The 20,953-nt window shown below is 33.4% G+C and overlaps 1 protein-coding gene across 2 annotated transcripts in view; it reads right to left on the reverse strand.

The window, feature by feature from the left end:
• Positions 1–386: 386 nt before the first annotated feature.
• Positions 387–20,953, reverse strand: part of LOC132740503 (nonsense-mediated mRNA decay factor SMG8-like) — a 29,460-nt gene continuing 8,893 nt past the window's right edge. Inside the window, exons 5-19 of one of the 2 annotated variants that reach the window (XM_060728416.1) lie at positions 20,821–20,904; positions 19,820–19,887; positions 19,269–19,443; positions 18,500–18,588; positions 17,966–18,096; positions 17,437–17,633; positions 14,662–14,801; positions 13,653–13,740; positions 12,962–13,117; positions 11,961–12,101; positions 10,157–10,397; positions 7,544–7,564; positions 5,461–5,583; positions 4,846–4,992; positions 387–553 (exon numbers count right to left, since the gene is read on the reverse strand). In XM_060728416.1, the coding sequence (XP_060584399.1) occupies positions 402–553; positions 4,846–4,992; positions 5,461–5,583; positions 7,544–7,564; positions 10,157–10,397; positions 11,961–12,101; positions 12,962–13,117; positions 13,653–13,740; positions 14,662–14,801; positions 17,437–17,633; positions 17,966–18,096; positions 18,500–18,588; positions 19,269–19,443; positions 19,820–19,887; positions 20,821–20,904 (1,953 nt within the window). In that variant the 3' untranslated portion in view covers positions 387–401. The remainder of the gene's footprint in view (positions 554–4,845; positions 4,993–5,460; positions 5,584–7,543; positions 7,565–10,156; positions 10,398–11,960; positions 12,102–12,961; positions 13,118–13,652; positions 13,741–14,661; positions 14,802–17,436; positions 17,634–17,965; positions 18,097–18,499; positions 18,589–19,268; positions 19,444–19,819; positions 19,888–20,820; positions 20,905–20,953) is intronic. The other variant, XM_060728417.1, reaches the window with a different exon arrangement.

Consider the following 20,953-nt stretch of genomic DNA (forward strand, 5'->3'; position numbering starts at 1 on the left):
TTATTGCTTATTTCATACGTAAATTTGATGGAGGGGTGGAAATCGTTAAGATAGGCCATAAAGGAATACAATTCCTCAAAACGATGTGGCCAAACCATAAATATATGGTCGATATTTTTTAAAATTTTTCCCCTGAAATCCCTTAATTTAAGAATGGATGGTGCATAATTTAAAACTAGCGGGAAAATTATTTTACAAATTTAACCATGTGAAATGGTTTAAGCCTTATTATGATATAAGTAATAAATGTAGAGATGGTACAAAAAACCTTGGGTGTCAGAAAATTGTTTCTCATTTTTTTGTTTTCTATAATGCAACTGATATATGCAAAGCCCTTGCATTACCTTTCCATCTCTCATTGATATAAATTGAATCTGATATCATAAACATAGTAATAGCTGTTAGTTACCTTTCCCCCGTGTTCCTTTCTTCTGTTTTCCTTTCTTGCCTGTAGTTTCCCCTACTGTGGGCCATTTGTCTCTCTCTGCTTGTACTGTTATATCCCAGGGTAACAGAAAATTACTTCCACTTAAAAACCCTGGAAGATCTAAACCTGTAAGATGTATATAGATAGTAACGATAAAATCAACTAGAACTATCACTATTTGTGATTAATACCCCCACAAGTCTGCTTCGGAAATGAGGATGTTACTAGTAACAGAATACCTTGTAAAAGAATTGAAACATAGAGTTATGGTTGTGGGCAATTAAAGATAATTGTGGTTCATGTATGTTGCATTTCCTTTCAATGTGGTTGGCCATTGATGAAGTTTAATTGAATTACTCTGTAATAAGTCCAGAAAGACAAAGAAAAAGAACAAAGGGCAATAACTCTATAAATACTGAAGATAGAGTTATAGTTCTTGTGCACTGCACTTCCTCTTATTGTGCTTGACCATTGTATGAAGTTGTTTTGAATTCCAACCAGTATGTTTTAAGTTATGCTCCGGACAAGGAAAAGTATCAAAGGGCAGTAACTCTGTATTTTGTCAAAATGGAGTTATGGCTCTTGTGTGCACTGCACTGTATGAAGTTTACTTCCAAACAGTGTTTTCAAATTATCCTCTGGACAAGGAAAAGTAACAAAGGGCAACTCTAGTATGAGTTATGGTTGTGCACTGCACTACCCCTTATTGCCATTGTATGAAAACAGTTTTAGTCATTTCAGTAAATTTCAAGATGGAGTTAGGGCTTATCTGCACTTCCTCTCAATGTTGCTTGACCATTGTATGAAGTTATAATGAATTCCAACAATAAGTCTTCAAGTTATGGTCCGGACAAAAGAAAGCAATGGAAAAGTAACAAAGGCAATAACTCTGTAATTAGTCAAGATGAAGTTTTATGGTTCTTGTGCACTGCACTCCCCTTATTGTGCTTGACCATTGTATGAAGTTGTTTTGAATTCCAAACCAGTAGTTTTAAAGTCATGCTCTGGACAAAAAGAAAAGACACAAAAGGCAGTTAACTCTGTAATAAGTCAAGATGGAGTTATGGTTCTTGTGCACTAGGGGTGCAACGATACAGCCAAACCCGTATTGCGATATATTGCGATATAGACAGCCTGTATTGCGATACGTATTGTGGTACAGTGTATACTAAAATAATTAAAGAAAACAGTAAAAAACGTAAGCTATTAGATTTGTCAAACTCTTCTAGATTATATCTTCTTTAGAACACTACATGTATCTAATAGAATGAAAAACAAAGGTGAACCTGGTGTCTTGAGGCTTTTTTTAAATGTAGGTTTTTCCCTTATAAGAAATTATCCAACGTGTTCATAGTCAATGCCGTCCGTCGTTTTGTTGCGACTGTTAGATTCTTTCAAGCCATTTGACTTAATTGTACCCAAGACGTGTTTTTTTTCGATATGTAACAAATAGTTCGGTATAAAGTTTTAGAAAAGTACCGTAGTGACGGTAGGGCTTCGTTACTCTAGGGGTCTAAAACACGAATATATGTTCCTTAAAATGCCCAATCATTTGAGACAAACACTAAACGGTTGTAGATTTCATTAAACAATGAATTGGCTAGCGACGACCCGGCTTGGCGGTTATGTCCCTTACAACACCGCTGACTTGTTAGGCTTGTATTTGGGAAGTCGGCCCCAAAAAACTCATAAAATTGTTGGCTGCTTTTATTGGGTTGAATTCGCTGTTGCCGCAATGCAAAACTAGTACCAGACTTGCATGCACCTTGTTGCAGATTGCTTTTGTGGTGTCGAGTCAAATGTGTATTTAGATTTGTGGTCCCTCCGCTGTAGCGAATATCCATCTTACATTTTTTACAAACGGCTATGCCGTCCTAAATCATTTTTCCTGTAGATTTTTTTTTTTTAAGTTGAATTCCACCCATATTTTTACTTTTAGCTTTCTCATTTTCTAATTAGTTCAAAATCTTCTTTTTCCATTTTTTTTATTTCAGTTAATCAACAATTTTAATCAGTCCCTAACTTAAAATGCGTAACTGTGTGTAATTTAATAAAGCGTGATCAAAGCCGCACTCTGAAAATGACGTCACACGATTCTGCTACTTCGCGCGGTAAGATCAAAGAGCTTCGTCAGGAAAAGTTCGCGGCGCGGCGTTTCTTTATACATCACAGGGATCGACTAGTGTCGGCAATCTTTTCATGTTTCATTGATGTTTTGTTTTTGATGTCGTAAATCGTTGCTTCCTGATTCAAAATTGAAGTTTCTACATTCATGTTATTTCGGCATAAATATTAAAGAAAAAACCGCAATACAGGGCATCTGCACCGCGGTACGTATCGACCCGAGACTGTATTGCAATATACCGGTATACCGGTATATCGTTGCACCACTATTGTGCACTGCACTTCCTTTCAATGTGCTGGACCATTTTATGAAGTTATAATGAATTCCAACAATAAGTCTTCAAGTTATGGTCCGGACAAAAGAAAGCAATGGAAAAGTAATAAAGGGCAATAACTTTGTAATTACTTTAGATAGAGTTATGGTTCTTATGCACTGCACTTCCACTCAATGTGCTTGACCATTGTATGTAGTTATATTGAATTCCAACCATAAGTCTTCAATTTATGGTCCGGACAAAAAAAAGAAGGCAATGGAAAAGCAACAAAGGGCAATAACTCTGTAATTACTTTAGTTAGAGTTATGGTTCTTGTGCACTGCACTTCCCCTTATTGTGTTTGAAAATTGTATGAAGTTGTTTTGAATTCCAACCAGTAGTTTTCAAGTTATGCCACGGACAAGGAAAAGTAACAAAGGGCAATAACTCTGTTATTAGTCAAGATAGAGTTATGTTTCTTACGCACTGCACTTCCTCTCAATGTGCTTGACCATTGTATGTAGTTATATTGAATTCCAACCATTAGTCTTCAAGTTATGCTCCGGACAAGGAAAATGCAACGGACAAAAAAAAAGCAATGGAAAAGCAACAAAGGGCAATAACTCTGTAATTACTTTAGATAGAGTTATGGTTCTTGTGCACTGCATCACCTTAATGTGTTTGACAATTGTATGAAGTTTTTTGAATTCCAACCAGTAGTTTTCAAGTTATACCCCGGACAAGGAAAAGTAACAAAGGGCAATAACTCTGTAATTAGTCAAGATAGAGTTATGGTTCTTGTGCACTGCACTTCCTCTCAATGTGCTTGACCATTGTATGTAGTTATATTGAATTCAAACCATTAGTCTTCAAGTTATGCCACAGACAAGGAAAATGCAACAGACAAAAAAAAAGCAATGGAAAAGCAACAAAGGGCAATAACTCTGTAATTACTTTAGATAGAGTTATGGTTTTTGTGCACTGCACTTCCCCTTATTGTGTTTGACAATTGTATGAAGTTGTTTTGAATTCCAACCAGTAGTTTTCAAGTTATGCCACGGACAAGGAAAAGTAACAAAGGGCAATAACTCTGTAATTAGTCAAGATAGAGTTATGGTTCTTGTGCACTGCACTTCCTCTCAATGTGCTTGACCATTGTATGTAGTTATATTGAATTCCAACCATTAGTTTTCAAGTTATGCTCCGGACAAGGAAAATGCAACGGACGTCTGGACCGCCCGACCGACCGACCGCCCGACCGACCACCGGGTGACTCCTATATACCCCCCCAAACTTTGTTTTTGGGGGTATAATAAAAGTTAATATGAAGAGGGTGTACTCACTACCATACCATATTAATTGACAGATCTAAGGTAAACAAATGTTCTACAAGCCAATACCTTAAAACTTTTTGCATATACAGTAGAACTTCTATGTGTCAAACTTTGATTAGTCGACTTTCTCAATGTGTAAAAGTAAAATGGAATTTCTGATCTTTTCCGATATATTCTTTTTTAAAACCATTCTAAGATTTGACTTTTTATGTGTGTATTTGTATGATGTGTCAAAGTTTTTTGTGGTTTGTAAAGAATAATTCAAAAACATTTTACCATAAATAAGCCATAAATCCATCGATTACTTCCTATGTATGAGAGCGAAATTCTAATTGTCATAGATTAATTTGAAAATGAAAAGCACAAATAAGTTTCATTAATTTTGAGATCTGCCTGATTACCACCTGGGATATATTTACTAGCTTAGGTTTAGTTATTACTCTTTCCTTTCATTACACCTTTTTTGCTACCAACTATTAACATCAATGGCTCAAAAGTTTATTTAATAGAGACTGATTCATGAGTCGAAGTCCAGTTGGGTCAAAGTTTTTAGCAACACCCTTCAACTTCGACTTACCGAAGTTCTAATGTATTTTATTAATCAACATTATGCCATCTCTGAGAATCAAAATGTAACATTATCCCACTTAAGGGGTAGAAAAATCAGATTATAGATAATGGAAATTGTATTTACAATGCCACTAACCTTGTGTATGATTATAAAGACTTGATTTTCCAAGACAAACCAGCGACCATGATGGAAACTTAGGTAGAAGCCCCACTGGTGACTCTGTATGGATCATTCCAGGTAAATATTCTGTTGTAGAGTGCTGTCTAAGAGGGGTCGGGCTTACTGTAATAAAACAAGATCATGATAAATTCACCAACCTCTGCCATAACATAACGTTTTGCATATTTATATCCCTTTAATTTACCTTTGAATAACGGTCCTTAAAAACAGTTACAGGAAAAGCAGAGAAACATTCTAGCATAATTTTATATACACTAAAAGAATATATAAAATTTACAAAACTCATCTGAGATAGTAAGCTCACTAAAAATACCATCCAAGAAAAACTTCTCCTTTAATGAAGCGTGACCTACATTTTGCACCTGGAAATGAAGAGCATTGACTGTTTTTATCACACAATGCCAGACTTGAGTAAAGATCTCCGAGATCATCTTAATTTTATATCTATCTGGCATACCATAATGCTTTCTTTAATTCATGCTGGCTATAAAACTGGGAAATATGTCATTTTTGATGGGGAAATAACTCTTCAAATATATTTAAATAAAACCTAACAAAACATTCACTTACATGGGGAAGATGGAGAATGAGCCTCTGGCTGATCTGGATTAGGTGTGGCATCATCTTGATCAGGTAGAGGGCTGCAATTACTCTGTCCACCATGTGCAAACAAATCACTCCCACCAGACTGACCTGCATATTTTAAATATTAAATAATCATCATAATAAAATAATTAAAAAGAAAGTATGATGTTTTAATATCAATAAAATCAAGGTTTTCCTTTTTATACGAGGCAAAAGATGTGCCAATAAAAACAACCAAGGGGTATATTTAAATCTACAGGCTGAAAAAAACAACGGATTTTAACAGCATTTCAATCCATATGGACCGTCAATCTGTTAATAATGAAAACCCTGTAAAATATGTAAATACTGCACTTTTTTGCATAAAAAAATACAAGAATAATAAAAGTCTTGTTGTTCTGTTTTTTTACTTCATTCCATTAATAGATAGTTATGCTTTCAAATCTGGTTAAAGTGACATTTATGCCCATCTAAGTGTTAATTGTGGGTGTAATTGTAAAAGTCAAAATAACTTTACATTCTGCCATATTTGTAAACAAATTTTAATTTTAATCTAATTTGCAACTATAATAAAATAAAAAATTTCATGTGACCCCCAAAATGTATGTAAATTTCCTAATAATTTACTAGTAATTTTCACATGATAAAAAGAGTGGAGCTGTCTTTTTCATATTTAAGGTAGTTTTTATATTTTATCCTAAACATTTGATATTATCAATTATTGGTCAATCTATAGACAATCTATCAAAATATATGGCCAAATCAGCTGAAATTTACAACAAAACATGAGCTGTCTATAAGACAGCACACTTGACTTTTCTTTGTGATTTACAGTAACAAAAGGTGGCATAACTCTATAACAAGGGAACTCAGAGTTATGGGACCAGTGTCCATCATGTAAGATAATCACAGCGGTCCAATGCATAGGTTTCAACCCATTGCCTTTAGAAGTTATGGAGATATCAACTTGCATGCAAATACATAATCAAGCTGTGGTATATTCATGCCAGTGTTGATACTGGAGTAAGTATACTAACTCTCCTTATTCTTTGAAAAGTCCAGCTATAAATCAGCATTATGCCACATTAATATGTGTGTTGTTAACACAATCAAAAATATTTACAATTTCTTCAATATGCAAGTTCATAGGTTATAAATAACACATATTAAAATAGGGTAGATTCAATACTGAATTTGTTAAACAAGTTGAATAAAATCATATTATGCGAGACTCTGGCAAGCCTTATATTACTTTATTCAAGGAGTTCAATAAATCTAATAATGAACCTACACAAATATAATTTCCTTTAAATGTATTTATCACATCCCCAAAATAAAGACTGTTTAAAGTAAAGTGAAAAAAGAATTATTTTCCATTGATGCGCCCAAACTGTAACGCTACCATTTAACAGGTCTTTACCCTATGTTTGTATACCGCAAATGACGTCAAGTCAAAATATATGCATGGTTGTGCAATACCATTTTTATGGAGTTGCAAAAGTGGCACAGGTATGTGATTAATAAGAATAACAATGAAGTGTTTGAAGAACAGAAAATCAACTAAATGTTTCTTATAATCAACTCCTAGCAATACTAGAAGGTATAATTACAGACTTATGCCATGTGTAGTGAGAGCAAGGACTGACTCCTTTTAGGCAGTTTGAGTAATGGTTATAAAATATTGCCGAGTTTTAACAAAAAATTTGCTATTGAAAGTCCTGTAATCAATAATAATGCTGTTGAATAGCATTTTACACAGGAAAAAAAAAACGTGGTTTAGTTTTGAATTAATAATATTTTCTGGTATGATTATATGAATATAATACATAATTTCACAATTTCACATACATTATCATAAGTGTACAAACAAAACAAGTTGGGCAAAAAGCTCTAACAACATTGTCAAGGGTCATCCCCTACATGGGCTTAATTGAAAAACTGGTTTGTTACACAACAAAAAAATAACTGAAAAACAAAACATCATTAACACTTTCCAATGATGTATAGATAAAACAATTATTAACCAAACAGTAAACATCAATGGTAAACAAAAACAATGTATAGTTACATGAGGATGGGAAAGACATATCTAAAAGGAAGGAGGGAAATTACATAGTACATGTCTATAGTATATAGACAAGTGTGCAATGTTCAATTATTACTAAACAAATTTATCTTTTAATTTGAAAACTTTACTGTGAACAAGAACCGGTTGAACCGGGTGATGCTCCCCGAGAAGGTTCTGGACACAGGAAAGTATAAAAAAAATGAACAAAGGGCAATAACTCCAAAATTAGACCAGGCTTTGTTTAGGTTGCAGTTCTATCCAATTATATCTAGCTACCTACAAAGTTTCATGTTGATATCTCTAATAGTTTTAAAGTAATGTCCAGGACAAAAGTCAAAAAGTAAAAATAAACAAAGGGCAATTACTTCAAAATAAGGCAAGGCAGAGTAATGATTCTTAAGCACTGCACTTCCACCCAATGAGACCTATCTATCTACAAAGTTTCATGTTGATATCTCTTATAATTTTAGAGTAATGTCCCAGACAAAGTTCAAAGTGTCAAAATGAACAAAGGGCAATAACTACAAAAGTAGGCAAGACAGTGTTACAGTTCTTGTGCACTGCAAACTTACTCAATGAGATCTATCTACCTACAAAGTTTTATGTTGATATCTCTTATACATTAAGAAATATGTCCCGGACAAAGTTCAAAGTGTAAAAATAAACAAAGGGGGATAATTCAAAAATTAGGCAAGGCAGAGTTAAGGTTCTTGTTCACTGCACACCTACTCAATGAGATCTATCTACCTACAAAGTTTCATGTTGATACCTCTTATACTTTTAGAGTTATGTCCCGGACAAAGTTCAAAGTGTAAAATAAACAAAGGGGGATAATTCAAAAATTAGACAAGGCAGAGTTACGGTTTCTTGTGCACTGCACACCTACTCAATGAGATCTATCTACCTACAAAGTTTCATGTTGATACCTCTTATACTTTTAGAGTTATGTCCCGGACAAATTTCAAAGTGTAAATAAACAAAGGGGGATAATTCAAAAATTAGGCAAGGCAGAGTTACGGTTCTTGTGCACTGCACACCTACTCAATGAGATCTATCTACCTACAAAGTTTCATGTTGATACCTCTTATACTTTTAGAGTTATGTCCCGGACAAAGTTCAAAGTGTAAAATAAACAAAGGGGGATAATTCAAAAATTAGGCAAGGCAGAGTAACGGTTCTTGTGCACTGCACTTCTACTCAATGAGATCTATCTACCTACAAAGTTTCATGTTGATACCTGTTATACTTTTAGAGTTATGTCCCGGACAAATTTCAAAGTGTAAAATAAACAAAGGGGGATAATTCAAAAATTAGGCAAGGCAGAGTTACGGTTCTTGTGCACTGCACTTCTACTCAATGAGATCTATCTACCTACAAAGTTTCATGTTGATACCTCTTATACTTTTAGAGTTATGTCCCGGACAAAGTTCAAAGTGTAAAATAAACAAAGGGGGATAATTCAAAAATTAGGCAAGGCAGAGTTATGGTTCTTGTGCACTGCACTTCTACTCAATGAGATCTATCTACCTACAAAGTTTCATGTTGATACCTCTTATACTTTTAGAGTTATGTCCCGGACAAAGTTCAAAGTGTAAAAATAAACAAAGGGGAATAATTCAAAAATTAGGCAAGGCAGAGTTACGGTTCTTGTGCACTGCACACCTACTCAATGAGATCTATCTACCTACAAAGTTTCATGTTGATACCTCTTGTTGTTTCAAAGTTATGTCCCGGACAAGAAAAGGGGACGGACGGACGGACGGACGGACGGACGGAAAGACGGACGGACGGATGGACGGACGGACGGACAAGGCGGCGACTATATGCTCCCCCGAAATTTTTTCGGGGAGCATAATAATTGGCTTATGTAGATAATAATTTTCTATCGCTCAAGAGTATTAAGATCTTTCCCCCTTAATCTTAACAATAATAACTTCATTAAATTCAATAAAACTTTACCTCGACAAAAATATATCTGGCTAAAACATGAATACCCACCTTATACAATCTGTTTATAAATATCAGTCTGTGAAATTTACAGAATAAAACTATGTCAATTAGGGGGTCAAGGCCATATCAATGTCAAATCATAAAACACATAGAGGATATTAAATGAGTGTTGTTTAATACTGAATTTATTGAACGAGTTGAATAAGACCATATTATGCTAGCCTCTGGAGAGCATAATATTGTTTAATTCATTGAGTTCAATAAATTTAGTATTGAATCTACACGAATATAATATTCTTTTTATCACATATATAAAATAAGAACAGTCAAATGTTAAACTGAGTAATTTTTCAATGACCCGCCTATAGTGTAATGCTAACATTAGCACGCTTTAAAGCTATGCTTCCATATAGCGCAAATGACGTCATGTCAAAGTGTTATTACACTAGTGTAATATCGTTTTTATTACATGGCTTTATTACACTCCTGCGCCACGGTTTATGTGATAAATATATTTAATTCACGTTTAAGTCTGTCTGATGAATGAAAGTGAGTGACAGACACATGTAGGTCGAAAACAATAATCTCCCTTTTTTTACATAATAATTTTATGTTTCATAAACACCAATGTTCGAAAAAAAATAAATATGAAAACTGTCTTACCTAGACTCAATGCCAGACTGAGACTGGCCATGCCTTGAGTTACACCAGCCACCTCTCCTTTACCCGCACTAGAGACTGATTCCTTCTGAAGTTTGGGTGGCTGAGCCTTAGACCTGACCGGTGGTGTAAGTAATGCTGCCCGTATGTCGGTACTGCTGGCTTGAAACACGGGAAATTCATAACGCTCTAACTTTCCGCAACACATTTCCTCGAGTTTTACATAGAAATCATAGTTGGCTGCCTAGAATATATTAATTCAAGCTTGTTGGTTATGACCAATAATGTCTTGAAATTGGCATAAAATCAGATAAAGTAGACTAAACTTGTTAGATGCTACGATTTTCTACAATACAATAAATTCTTTTTGAAATCATATAACAGTCTTAATTTCTATCCAAAAATTAAAATAGACCAAACTTGTTAATCTTTTGAGAATATCTAAATTGGTTGCCATATAATCTAAAATTTCTTCATATAAATAATTTTAGAAAACTGATTTTGATTCATTATTTTTCATGTACCATTATGATTTTAAATATTTACAAAGATAAAAAGAATATTAAGAGGATATTTTTTCGTTTGCGTGAAATATGGAATATATTTTCACGAAACATGATAAAATGCCACATATTTTCACGAGCCGGTACGGCGAGTGAAAATATGTGGCATTTTATCATGTTGAGTGAAAATATATACCATATTTCACGAAAAACGAAAAAATAACCTTTTTATTTAATTTCATTATCAAAGAAAATGTTAACGAATCCCCTTGCTTGCTACCAACTGCAATTGTACAGCGCGTAGTAATTTATGCGTAAGCACGCGCTGTTTGGCGCTACATTGTGACGTCATGTAAACAGCTCTTTAAACGTCTGTACAGCGTTAATTACTGAATTAAAGATATTGGTGTTCGGATTAATTTTCTTAGTTAGACCATTTTCTATCATGCTAGATAGTTTTCAAAACAATGTTCAAGAAAAAGTTGTTTTGTATTCATCAGATTTTACAAACAAAACGGCGAAAGAAGTCCCTTAAAATAAATATGAGTTTTGACTCCGCCCACTTTCATATTTATATTTCATATTTATTTTTAAAAAATATGAAATATATTTGACTGATATAGCACCATATTTCATGGGTAAAATTAAATAATGAATTATATTTTTTAAGAATGAAAACATTTTCTGTATTTATATTTGCTATAATAATGTATTATTAATATATAATAAATGTCAGCATCAATTACCTGAGTAAAAGCAAACAGTTTGGCTGATGAATATGGAGTCTGCCTATTAAACCAAGGGATGATGGGTTTAAGTCCTATTTAGGTCACATCCATGTGTGCTTAAATGACACCAGAAATAGATACTTCCAGAGATAGGCTTGGAAGTGGTCCTAATCATGAGTACACAATCCAGATGAAATAAATATGTGTAAACTTGACTCTTTGTTTACATTTTTTTTGTTGGGTTTAACATGACACTAAATCTGTAAAGGCATATGGCGACTTTTTTCAGCTTACTGGTGGAGGAAGACCTCAGGCACCTGTGCAGAGCCACTGATGTTCCGTAAGCAAGCAGGATAGCTTTATCACATGAAAGAAAACAAGGAATGCAAAACCACCAATGTTCCATTAGCTAGCAGGATAGCTTTATCACATGAAAAAATACAAAATCTCTGGCGAGATTCAAACTCAAAACGGTTTGAAGATTACAACCTAAACCACCCCAATACAGATGCCCCGATTGTTCTCAGATATTTATACACCACATTACTTTGACAGGGGAAAATACAATGTATCTACCTTGTGATTAAATGGATCTTCTTTATCAGCTTGTTTTTTCCCACAATTACAAGCGGCTTTCATCTTGAGTTGACTAGAATGTGGCATCAAGGGAAGGTGTGAGTTACTCTCAGTGTCTATCTCATCCTCTGTCTTATGTAACTGTAATAAAATCTTGCTTAAATAACTAATACACTTTGGTTTTCTTTGGTTGGATTTTTAGCCACACAAACACTGTGTAAGTCATTATGGTGACTTATAACAAAAGTTACCCTTAACTTGCTGGAACCAAAAATGTGCTATAATGGTAGCTGGACAAGTCTATTCGGGTAAAGGACAACTTTTTAATATAACTTTAGAAGGACAAAGGCTTAGTAAAAATATCTTGTAAATATATTCATTTTTTTTCCATCACTTTATATCAACTGACAATAGTCATTTATCTCATTGTTCTGAATGCAAGCTAAATAAAAATAATGTCAAAAGACATGCTTTGAAACTCATATTTCGTCATAAAAATACATTTTTCAATTATTTTTTCCTTTCTAAAATATATCACACCAGTTTTCATGCACACTTACAAGAACTTCAGTAAGACGCCATGCTCAAGTATTCTCAGTGCTTGATAGCAAAACAAGAACCTGAGTAGTGTAGAATTTCAATTTCGAAAAACGGCCATAATTCTGTCAACATCCATGTTAGGTTTGGGCCTTGTATAGTAACCTCATATTATACTCTCAAATAAGTGTGTGAAATTTCAACCCATTCCCTTTAGTAGGTTTGGAGATACTTACTTTCACCCAAAAACTTAACCATATTGTGACACTGTTGCCTGAGTACAATAGCTCCCCCTTTTCTTCGAAAAGTCAAGTTTCTTCGAAAAGTCAAGTTAAAAAGAACCATATAGGTTCACAACCAATAGATTCAGTTATTTTTTTACAACCATCTGGTTTTTAAGTGTTTGCTTCCTATTTTTGCATTAATTTGTTATATATTTTCAAAACAATACTAGATATACATACTGGATTAACACAATGATTGCCTGTCAGACTGATTTCCTCACAGAGTTGTCTCCCATTTTTCCAGAATCTCTCACATGAGTCTTCCAGCTGTTTCATGTATTTATCACAGGCAGGACCTCTAGCAAACTGACTGAATACTTTCTTTGCTTGTGCTAACTGTAACCAAAGTGAGGCATTGATATAACCATTACTGCATCAAAAAATCAACAAATGCCTTGGTTTTTATAATCCTTCCAGTCATGTTTTTTTTTTTTTTTTTTTTTTCACAGGTCGGGGAAAGGGAACTTTCTTTTAAACAATTCTAATCCTAATTTAATTCAGAAAAGAGATAAAATTTAAAATAAAGTGAATTTTAGAGAAAAACTGCATGATTTAAAAAAAAATTTGAGGTAAAATAATGTCCAACATGTATAGTTAACAGTCTATATATATAAAACTATACAATGATTTTTCTTGAAAAAACAGAACAAATTCAACTAAAACTTTCCTTTTTTATTGAATGAGGTCAAAGATTTTTAAATTCACCATATGCATGACCGTACATAACAAAATACTAAAAGTAAGAGTTGCGCCAATAATACAGAGTTAGAGAATACATTGTCATCATGTATCTTTAACATTTTTTTTTTGTGTTTTTTTTTTGTATGCTCTATTGAAAACTATTCAGGAACTATAATTAAGGGAAACAAACCTTGCTAAGATGGTAGTTAGTGACATAATGAGTGGGTAAATTTTCCTGATAGGAACTTTCTGCTACTGGTAAAACCTTGTTACACCGACTGAAATAATGAAAATCAACATGTTAAAAACAGTTTTAAAATCTATATACATCTAGTCTGTTTATCCAAATACTTGAACTTGAACTTGTTTTACCCTTATGGCAACTTAAATAATCTAACTTTTGTGTTGGATTTCAAGTTACACTGACACTGTAATGGTTATATGGTGACATTCCAGCTTTACTGCTGCAGGAAGACCTCTGTGCCCCTCAATACATTATTTCAGGCACAAGTGGGCAAATGAGTAAAACCACTTACGTTCAGTAAGCTAGCTGGATAGCTTCCTAACCTGAACTTCTTCGTCAAATGATAAAAATACTCATTCCTGACTAGTCTTGAATCCAAAGCAGTAAAGAAAGAAAGAATTGAAGTTAATAATTGCAACCACCCGGCCATTAAGGTCCTATATAAATTACTTGATACAAATATATTTTAGTATGACTATTGGAAGCTATAAGCTTAATGAAACACTCTTAAATCCATACCTGTAAACAACCAGTATAAAAAAAATTAGTTTAAATTCTCTTGTTGAAGGAAACAATGGCTTGCCCCAATAGAGTCTGGGCACACAGAGTTTCATAGAAAGTCATAAGTATAAAATATGTCTTAAGACCAAAACAGAGTTAATTTTTGTTGAAAAGAAAATGTCCTAACTTATGACTCTTCAATTTCTGAATATAGCCATTAAGATGAACATTTACACAATGTGGATTGAAGCACATGCCATTGTATTTTGTAACTCTTCTTTGACGAAACGACTTCAATAAAGTCTAAAACTTTTACTAAAGATAAAAACGAAAATATTTATTGAAACGGTTTTAAGTCAGTCCTAGAGTTGGTCATAAGTGCTAGGACCTTGGATACACTTAGGACTTTCTATTAAACGCAGCGCAGATTCATGATACAGGTAAGTTAACATACTTCTCGGAGAATCTCAGATCTGTTTCGAGAAGAGATCGGAGTGTATTGCAGTGTGGCTGGAGTTTAGGATCTAGCTTCTCTGAGAATAACATAAGATATAACTTGTTTGCCAAGGTAAACCACGTCTCACTTGTAGCAAGCTGTAATTGGGGAGAAAACAAAATGTGAGCACATATAACAAGTTTGAAAATATTTTGGTAGCAATTTCTTAATAATCTGATATTTATGTGTTCACTTGTTACTGAATTTTTTTTAAACATTAATCAAAAGTTATAAGATTTAGAAGTTAAGCTTTACAGTCGAACAAAATTTATAAGGCTATGAAGACATAATGTTTTATTGACGACAGTAAGTGAGTTAACATTTACATTCATGTATGAGGGATTATCCAAAAATTCGTGGACTTTTTAAATATCTCTTGAACGTCAACATGTATTGTAATGAAAATTTATCAGCATTCATTGTAAAAAATTTATCAATACATTTTGAAAGGAACAGTTAATTGTGTCAATAGATAATGATTTTATATTGCTTTTTGAACATACACGGCACCCGGCGCACGGTAGAACAGCGCAGTATGTCAACGTATATTTCTTGCTAAAAAACTAAACTAGAACTCCGCGAGTCGGATGTGTCGCCTTGTGAACAATATAGTTTAAGAGAAATGGCCAGGACAAAAATGAAATTTGAAAATCAACAAAGGGCAATAACTCAAAAAATAAGAAATGCAGATCAGCAGTTTCTGTGCACTGCACTTCTTATCAATAAGATCTATCACACTGTTAAGTTTCAAGTCTAAAGCTTTTATAATTTATGAGAAATGGCCTGGATAAAAATAAAGTATGAAAATTAACAAAGGGCAATAACTCAAAAAATAAGAAATGCAGAGTACCATTTCTTGGGCACTGCACTTCTTCTTAATGAGATCTATCATCCTATGAAGTTTCAGGTCCATAGCTTTTATACTTTAGGAGAAATGGCCTGGACAAAAATAAAGTATGAAAATTAACCAAGGGCAATAACTCAAAAAATATAAAATGCAGAGTACCAGTTCTTGTGCACTGCACTTCTTCTTAATAAGATCTATCATCCTATGAAGTTTCAGGTCCATAGCTTTTAAACTTTAGGAGAAATGGCCTGGACAAAAATAAAGTATGAAAATAAACAAAGGGCAATAAATCAAAAAATAAGAAATGCAGAGTACCATTTCTTGGACACTGCACTTCTTCTTAATGAGATCTATCATCCTATGAAGTTTCAGGTCCATAGCTTTTAAAGTTTAGGAGAAATGGCCTGGACAAAAATAAAGTATGAAAATCTTTTATAATTTATGAGAAATGGCCTGGACAAAAATAAAGTATGAAAATTAACAAAGGGCAATAACTCAAAAAATAAGAAATGAAGAGTACCAGTTCTTGGACACTGCACTTCTTCTTAATGAGGTCTATCATCCTATGAAGTTTCAGGTCCATAGCTTTTATACTTCAGGGGAAATGGCCTGGACAAAAATAAAGTATGAAAATTAACCAAGGGCAATAACTCAAAAAATATGAAATGCAGAGTACCTGTTCTTGTGCACTGCACTTCCTGTTAATGAGATCTATCATCCTATGAAGTTTCAGGTCCATAGCTTTTATATTTTAGGAGAAATGGCCTGGACAAAAATAAAGTATGAAAATTAACAAAAGGCAATAACTCAAAAAATAAGAAATGCAGAGTACCAGTTCTTGTGCACTGCACTTCTTCTTAATGAGATCTATTATCCTATGAAGTTTCAAGTCCATAGCTTTTATACTTTAGGAGAAATGGCCTGGACAAAAATAAAGTATGAAAATAAACAAAGGGCAATAACTCAAAAAATAAGAAGTGCGTAGTACCGGTTCTTGTGCACTGCACTTCGGGTCATTTTAAAAAGCATGCATACCAAGTTTGAAGTCAATCCGACTTATAATGACTTATGCTCTGGACAAGCTTTAGGGGACGCCAACACCGACAACGACGCCGACGACAAAAGTAACCCCTATATGTCGCCTTTTTTAAAGGCGACACAAAAATTAACACAGAAAACCCGCTGAACATCGCATGCTTCTTCTATGATGTCATTTAAGTAATCCTTAAAATAATGGACGTCATTTCCGTTTATTTTTTGTTGATATCGCTAGAAATGCCTTACGCCTTTATTGTTTACAACGGGAAAATGACGGACATGCTGTAATTAGAAAATCGCTTGATCATAAACGATCATCAATTTTTGTTGTAATTTCGAAATGACACAAAAACATTTGATAAAAATCAGCAGACGAACAGAGAAAAGGAAATTTCACGATCATTAGTGTTAAAGTGGCATAAAAATATTTAGTGATGGACATTACTTTGAGAAGCAGTAACCGTCATTGACTGCGTAACGGTGAAGCACAAGTTGTACGTTAATATTATGACGTTGACGTCAATAACTTTTTGGAGTGCCCCGCTGTCACCGACATGTGTTTATGTGAAATTAAGTATTGTTGTAATGTAAGAAGCTACTCACATGAATTTTTCTGTGTTTATTTGTTATTAATTCTTCTAAACAGTGTAAGAATTTCAAATCAATATCTCAAATATATTTTACGCAACAAAGAAAGTCAACGAATTTTTAAATAACCCCTCGTATGTATCTGATTGAGTGTATGTGTGTTTAGGTTATCTACCCTTGCCACTGAATTAAACAATATGGCCAGACAAACCTCATGTCTAATTCTACTATTAACAAATTATCCCTGTTAACAAACTTACCTCAAAGGTTGCAGTGACTGGGTGCCGTCCCACATTATCATCAAAACCTTTTGTCAGTGCCATATCAATATGTTGCCATATAAACTCCTTAAAACTAAATTCTCCTCCATTTCTGGAGAGCCCTTGTGACCTTGACCTGTCTATACCACCTTGACCTCTTCTATTTGATTGATAACTTTTCCTTGGCAGATCTGAATCTGTGTAAATGCAGAGAAGAAAATCATTAAATTAAAACACCCCCAAATGAGCAAATTAAGTTTCAAAACTGGAATTTCTAAATGTAATAATATTAATGTACATTTTAATATTCTACTTATTTCATGTAAATTATAAGCTAGTTGGAAAGCTTCATCACATGAAGAAGCCAAAGTCCCTGTCAAGATTCAAACCCACAGCAGTGATGGGCGAGTGATTTAAGTCCAAGACCTTAACCATTAATTACGGTTTGAAATGAAAAGCTATGAAAGAAAGTCAACATAAACTGTGCTGTCTGGCATATTCTATATATAGCAGAACATTTATAATTTACCTGCATCATGCTGTAATGTATTTTCTCTGATCTGCTGCAGGAAAAATGAAACTGGGTCAGCGGCCTCATTCTGGTACACATGAATAAATACAAACTCCTGATTGGCTGGCACAGCAAACAGTGAATTGTTACTATAAATAGATTGAAAACATACATTGAAACAGCATCAGATGTATTAAGGTATGACAAACCCATCATTAACTAATAAAAATATTGCACATTTCATCACCTTCCCTTTATCACACAAAGACTTTCTAGACAGTCATGATGGCTTACTGAGTGTGTGCATATACATGTAACAGAGAGATTAACTATTTTATACATGTATAAACCTTGCCCTATAAGCACCGAATAACGGTAAATAAAAAGACTGATTGATAGATTGCAAATGCTGATCATATAGAGAAATGTAGTCCCTGTAGGGCATGGCATTCCATTCAACTTTTCATTGCTCCAAATTTCATATAAGTTAAGAAGAAAAAAAACAAGGAAAATATTGACTTAACTTATGTTTATATGTATATAATTATGTACCTGATATTGGTAATAACTCTGGATTTTCTCAGGATCTTGTATATCTGATCCTCCATGCAGTGCTGCAGCCTTTTGATTGGATGTATTCTCTGAAAACAACAACAACAACAATACAATTAAATAAGACATATTTTAAGCTTATAAAAATTCCTAGATCAAAGAAAATAGGCCTTTGTTCTGGTTGGGTTTGAAGTGATGTCCATACAGTTTTCTATCAACTTTCCAACTGAACTGGTGGGTAAAGATACTGTATACTGTTACAATTGTGTTTCTTAGTAAAGCTGTCTCTAATAAGTGCACACTTATGAAATTTTCATACATGAAAACCCTATCTAATGGTAATTTTCTCTTGCTATAATATCTAAAATATACAAGAAAACACACAAAATTTACATTCTATTATCTCAACATGTGAATAAAACATAAGTGGCCATCTTATAGGACATCATATTTATTTTTATTGTCCATGACAACATGGCTTAGAAAAATTTGAAACCCTTAAGGCGCTAATTGTTGATCATACAGAATGTGCAATATTTGGGTGAATACTTTTAATATACTAGCTGAACAGTTTTTTTCCCATGAATTTATTAGAGCCATCATTGATTCAGTGCAGGGCATACTGACAATAAATTCAATTCAAAGGTCACTAAAACAAACCCAATTAAAATTATTCATGAATATGAAATCAATTTGAAGTTTTCAAAACACAAACAAAAGAAAAATTATCATTCACACATTTTTATGCTATATCAATACCTCAACGTACCTGAGGTCTTGCCTTGTATCCAGTGTTCTCCACCAATTCTTCTGGATCATATTCTATAGTTGATGTCTCAAATACAAAGAGAACTCTTGGTGAACATGGTCGCCCATTATATTTCCAATCTTTAGAGATTGGTAGATCTAGGAGCTGTTCTGTTACACATTTCTGTACTTTCATCCTGTAGTAAAATTATATTTAATTATAAAATCAGTTTGTATGACCAAAAATAACTTAACACCATGCATTAAACCCTTAACACCCTAAGTTCCTTAAACAGACAAACCTAAAGTACCTTAAATGGACTTGTCAATATCTTAAGCTGGACAAAACTATTCATTAGTTTTACCGAAATTCTAAAACTGAGTAGTGAATAGTGTAGACTGTGATCAAACGGCATGGATGTTGCGACTGATTTTGGGCTGTACTGGTCACATGGTTAAAATCTGTTGCAAACATCAGAGTAAAGGTGAAAATTCCATATTTCTAGTTTATATTATCATTTTGTATTTAAGAGATTCAGAGATATTTCTATACATGATACTGTTAGTTTATACCTTATAGAGTCCAGAATCCTGAATAAAATAACATATGTAACATCAAAAGATGAACCTGGGTGTGATATCTGAAAGAGTACAGCAAAATTACAATGTATTATATAGAGGATATTGAATGAGTGTACGTTCAATACTGAATTTATTGCACAAGTTGAATAATATTATTGTATTCAAGGAGTGCAATAAATTCAGTAATGAACTTACACAATTTTAATATTCTATTTATCACATAACCAAAATAAAGACGGTTAAAAGTTTAGAAACACCAATAAATCATACTATAACTGGAAAAAAAACATTGCCATTTGACACTTAATGCAAATGCCAGTGATTTTTCTTACTTTATTGGAAGAGGCCTTAGCCTCTTGATTTTGGGAAAAATTGCTGATTTTGGAAGTAAAAAAGCTGGTTTAAGTTCAGATTTTTGGGAAAACTTCATGATTTTAAAGAAAATTTCAATTGGGAAGAGGCCTTTTTTCGGAGTCTGTTATATAAGTAGGCAAATCACTGAATGCTAATATTTTACAATAGAGACATTAATTTTTTATTTCAGAATTCTAAAATGAAGCCTTTTTCTCTCTATCAATATATCACTATGACTAACTCTAAATTCTAAAATGAAGCCTTTTTCTCTCTATCAATATATCACTATGACTAACTCTAATTAATAAAATTTTACAGTGAAAGAAGCTCAGCTAGCCAAGTTCTGATAGCTAAGTATTTCCCCTATTACATGGCATACATTATGTCGAACATCAACAATATATCATGTGCTTATTAACCAGTAACATTGTGTATGCATGTTGTTATAATTCTGTATAATGTAACTCTACATGTAATGTATGACATTGTGTTTTTTTGTGTATATAATCAGTAATCGTATGTTATTATGTTATGTTCTCATGTAAATGTGTTAATTAATTGTTATATCAGTCACTGAAAAGTGAAATAAAAGATTATATATACATTAATCAAAGATATACATGTAATCTTATACTCACCACAAGTATATGAGAAACTTGAAACATGAAGAGTAGACACTTAGCATTGTGACAATCCTCTTGTTGCCATAGTGTCTGAAAATCCTGCAAATAGTTGTATAATACAAGTGTTTAAACTCAAAGCTCAAAGGCA

This window comes from Ruditapes philippinarum, unplaced genomic scaffold, assembly GCF_026571515.1.
Source record: "Ruditapes philippinarum isolate M1 unplaced genomic scaffold, ASM2657151v2 ctg6935_1_1_1_1, whole genome shotgun sequence".
NCBI lineage: Eukaryota > Metazoa > Mollusca > Bivalvia > Venerida > Veneridae > Ruditapes > Ruditapes philippinarum.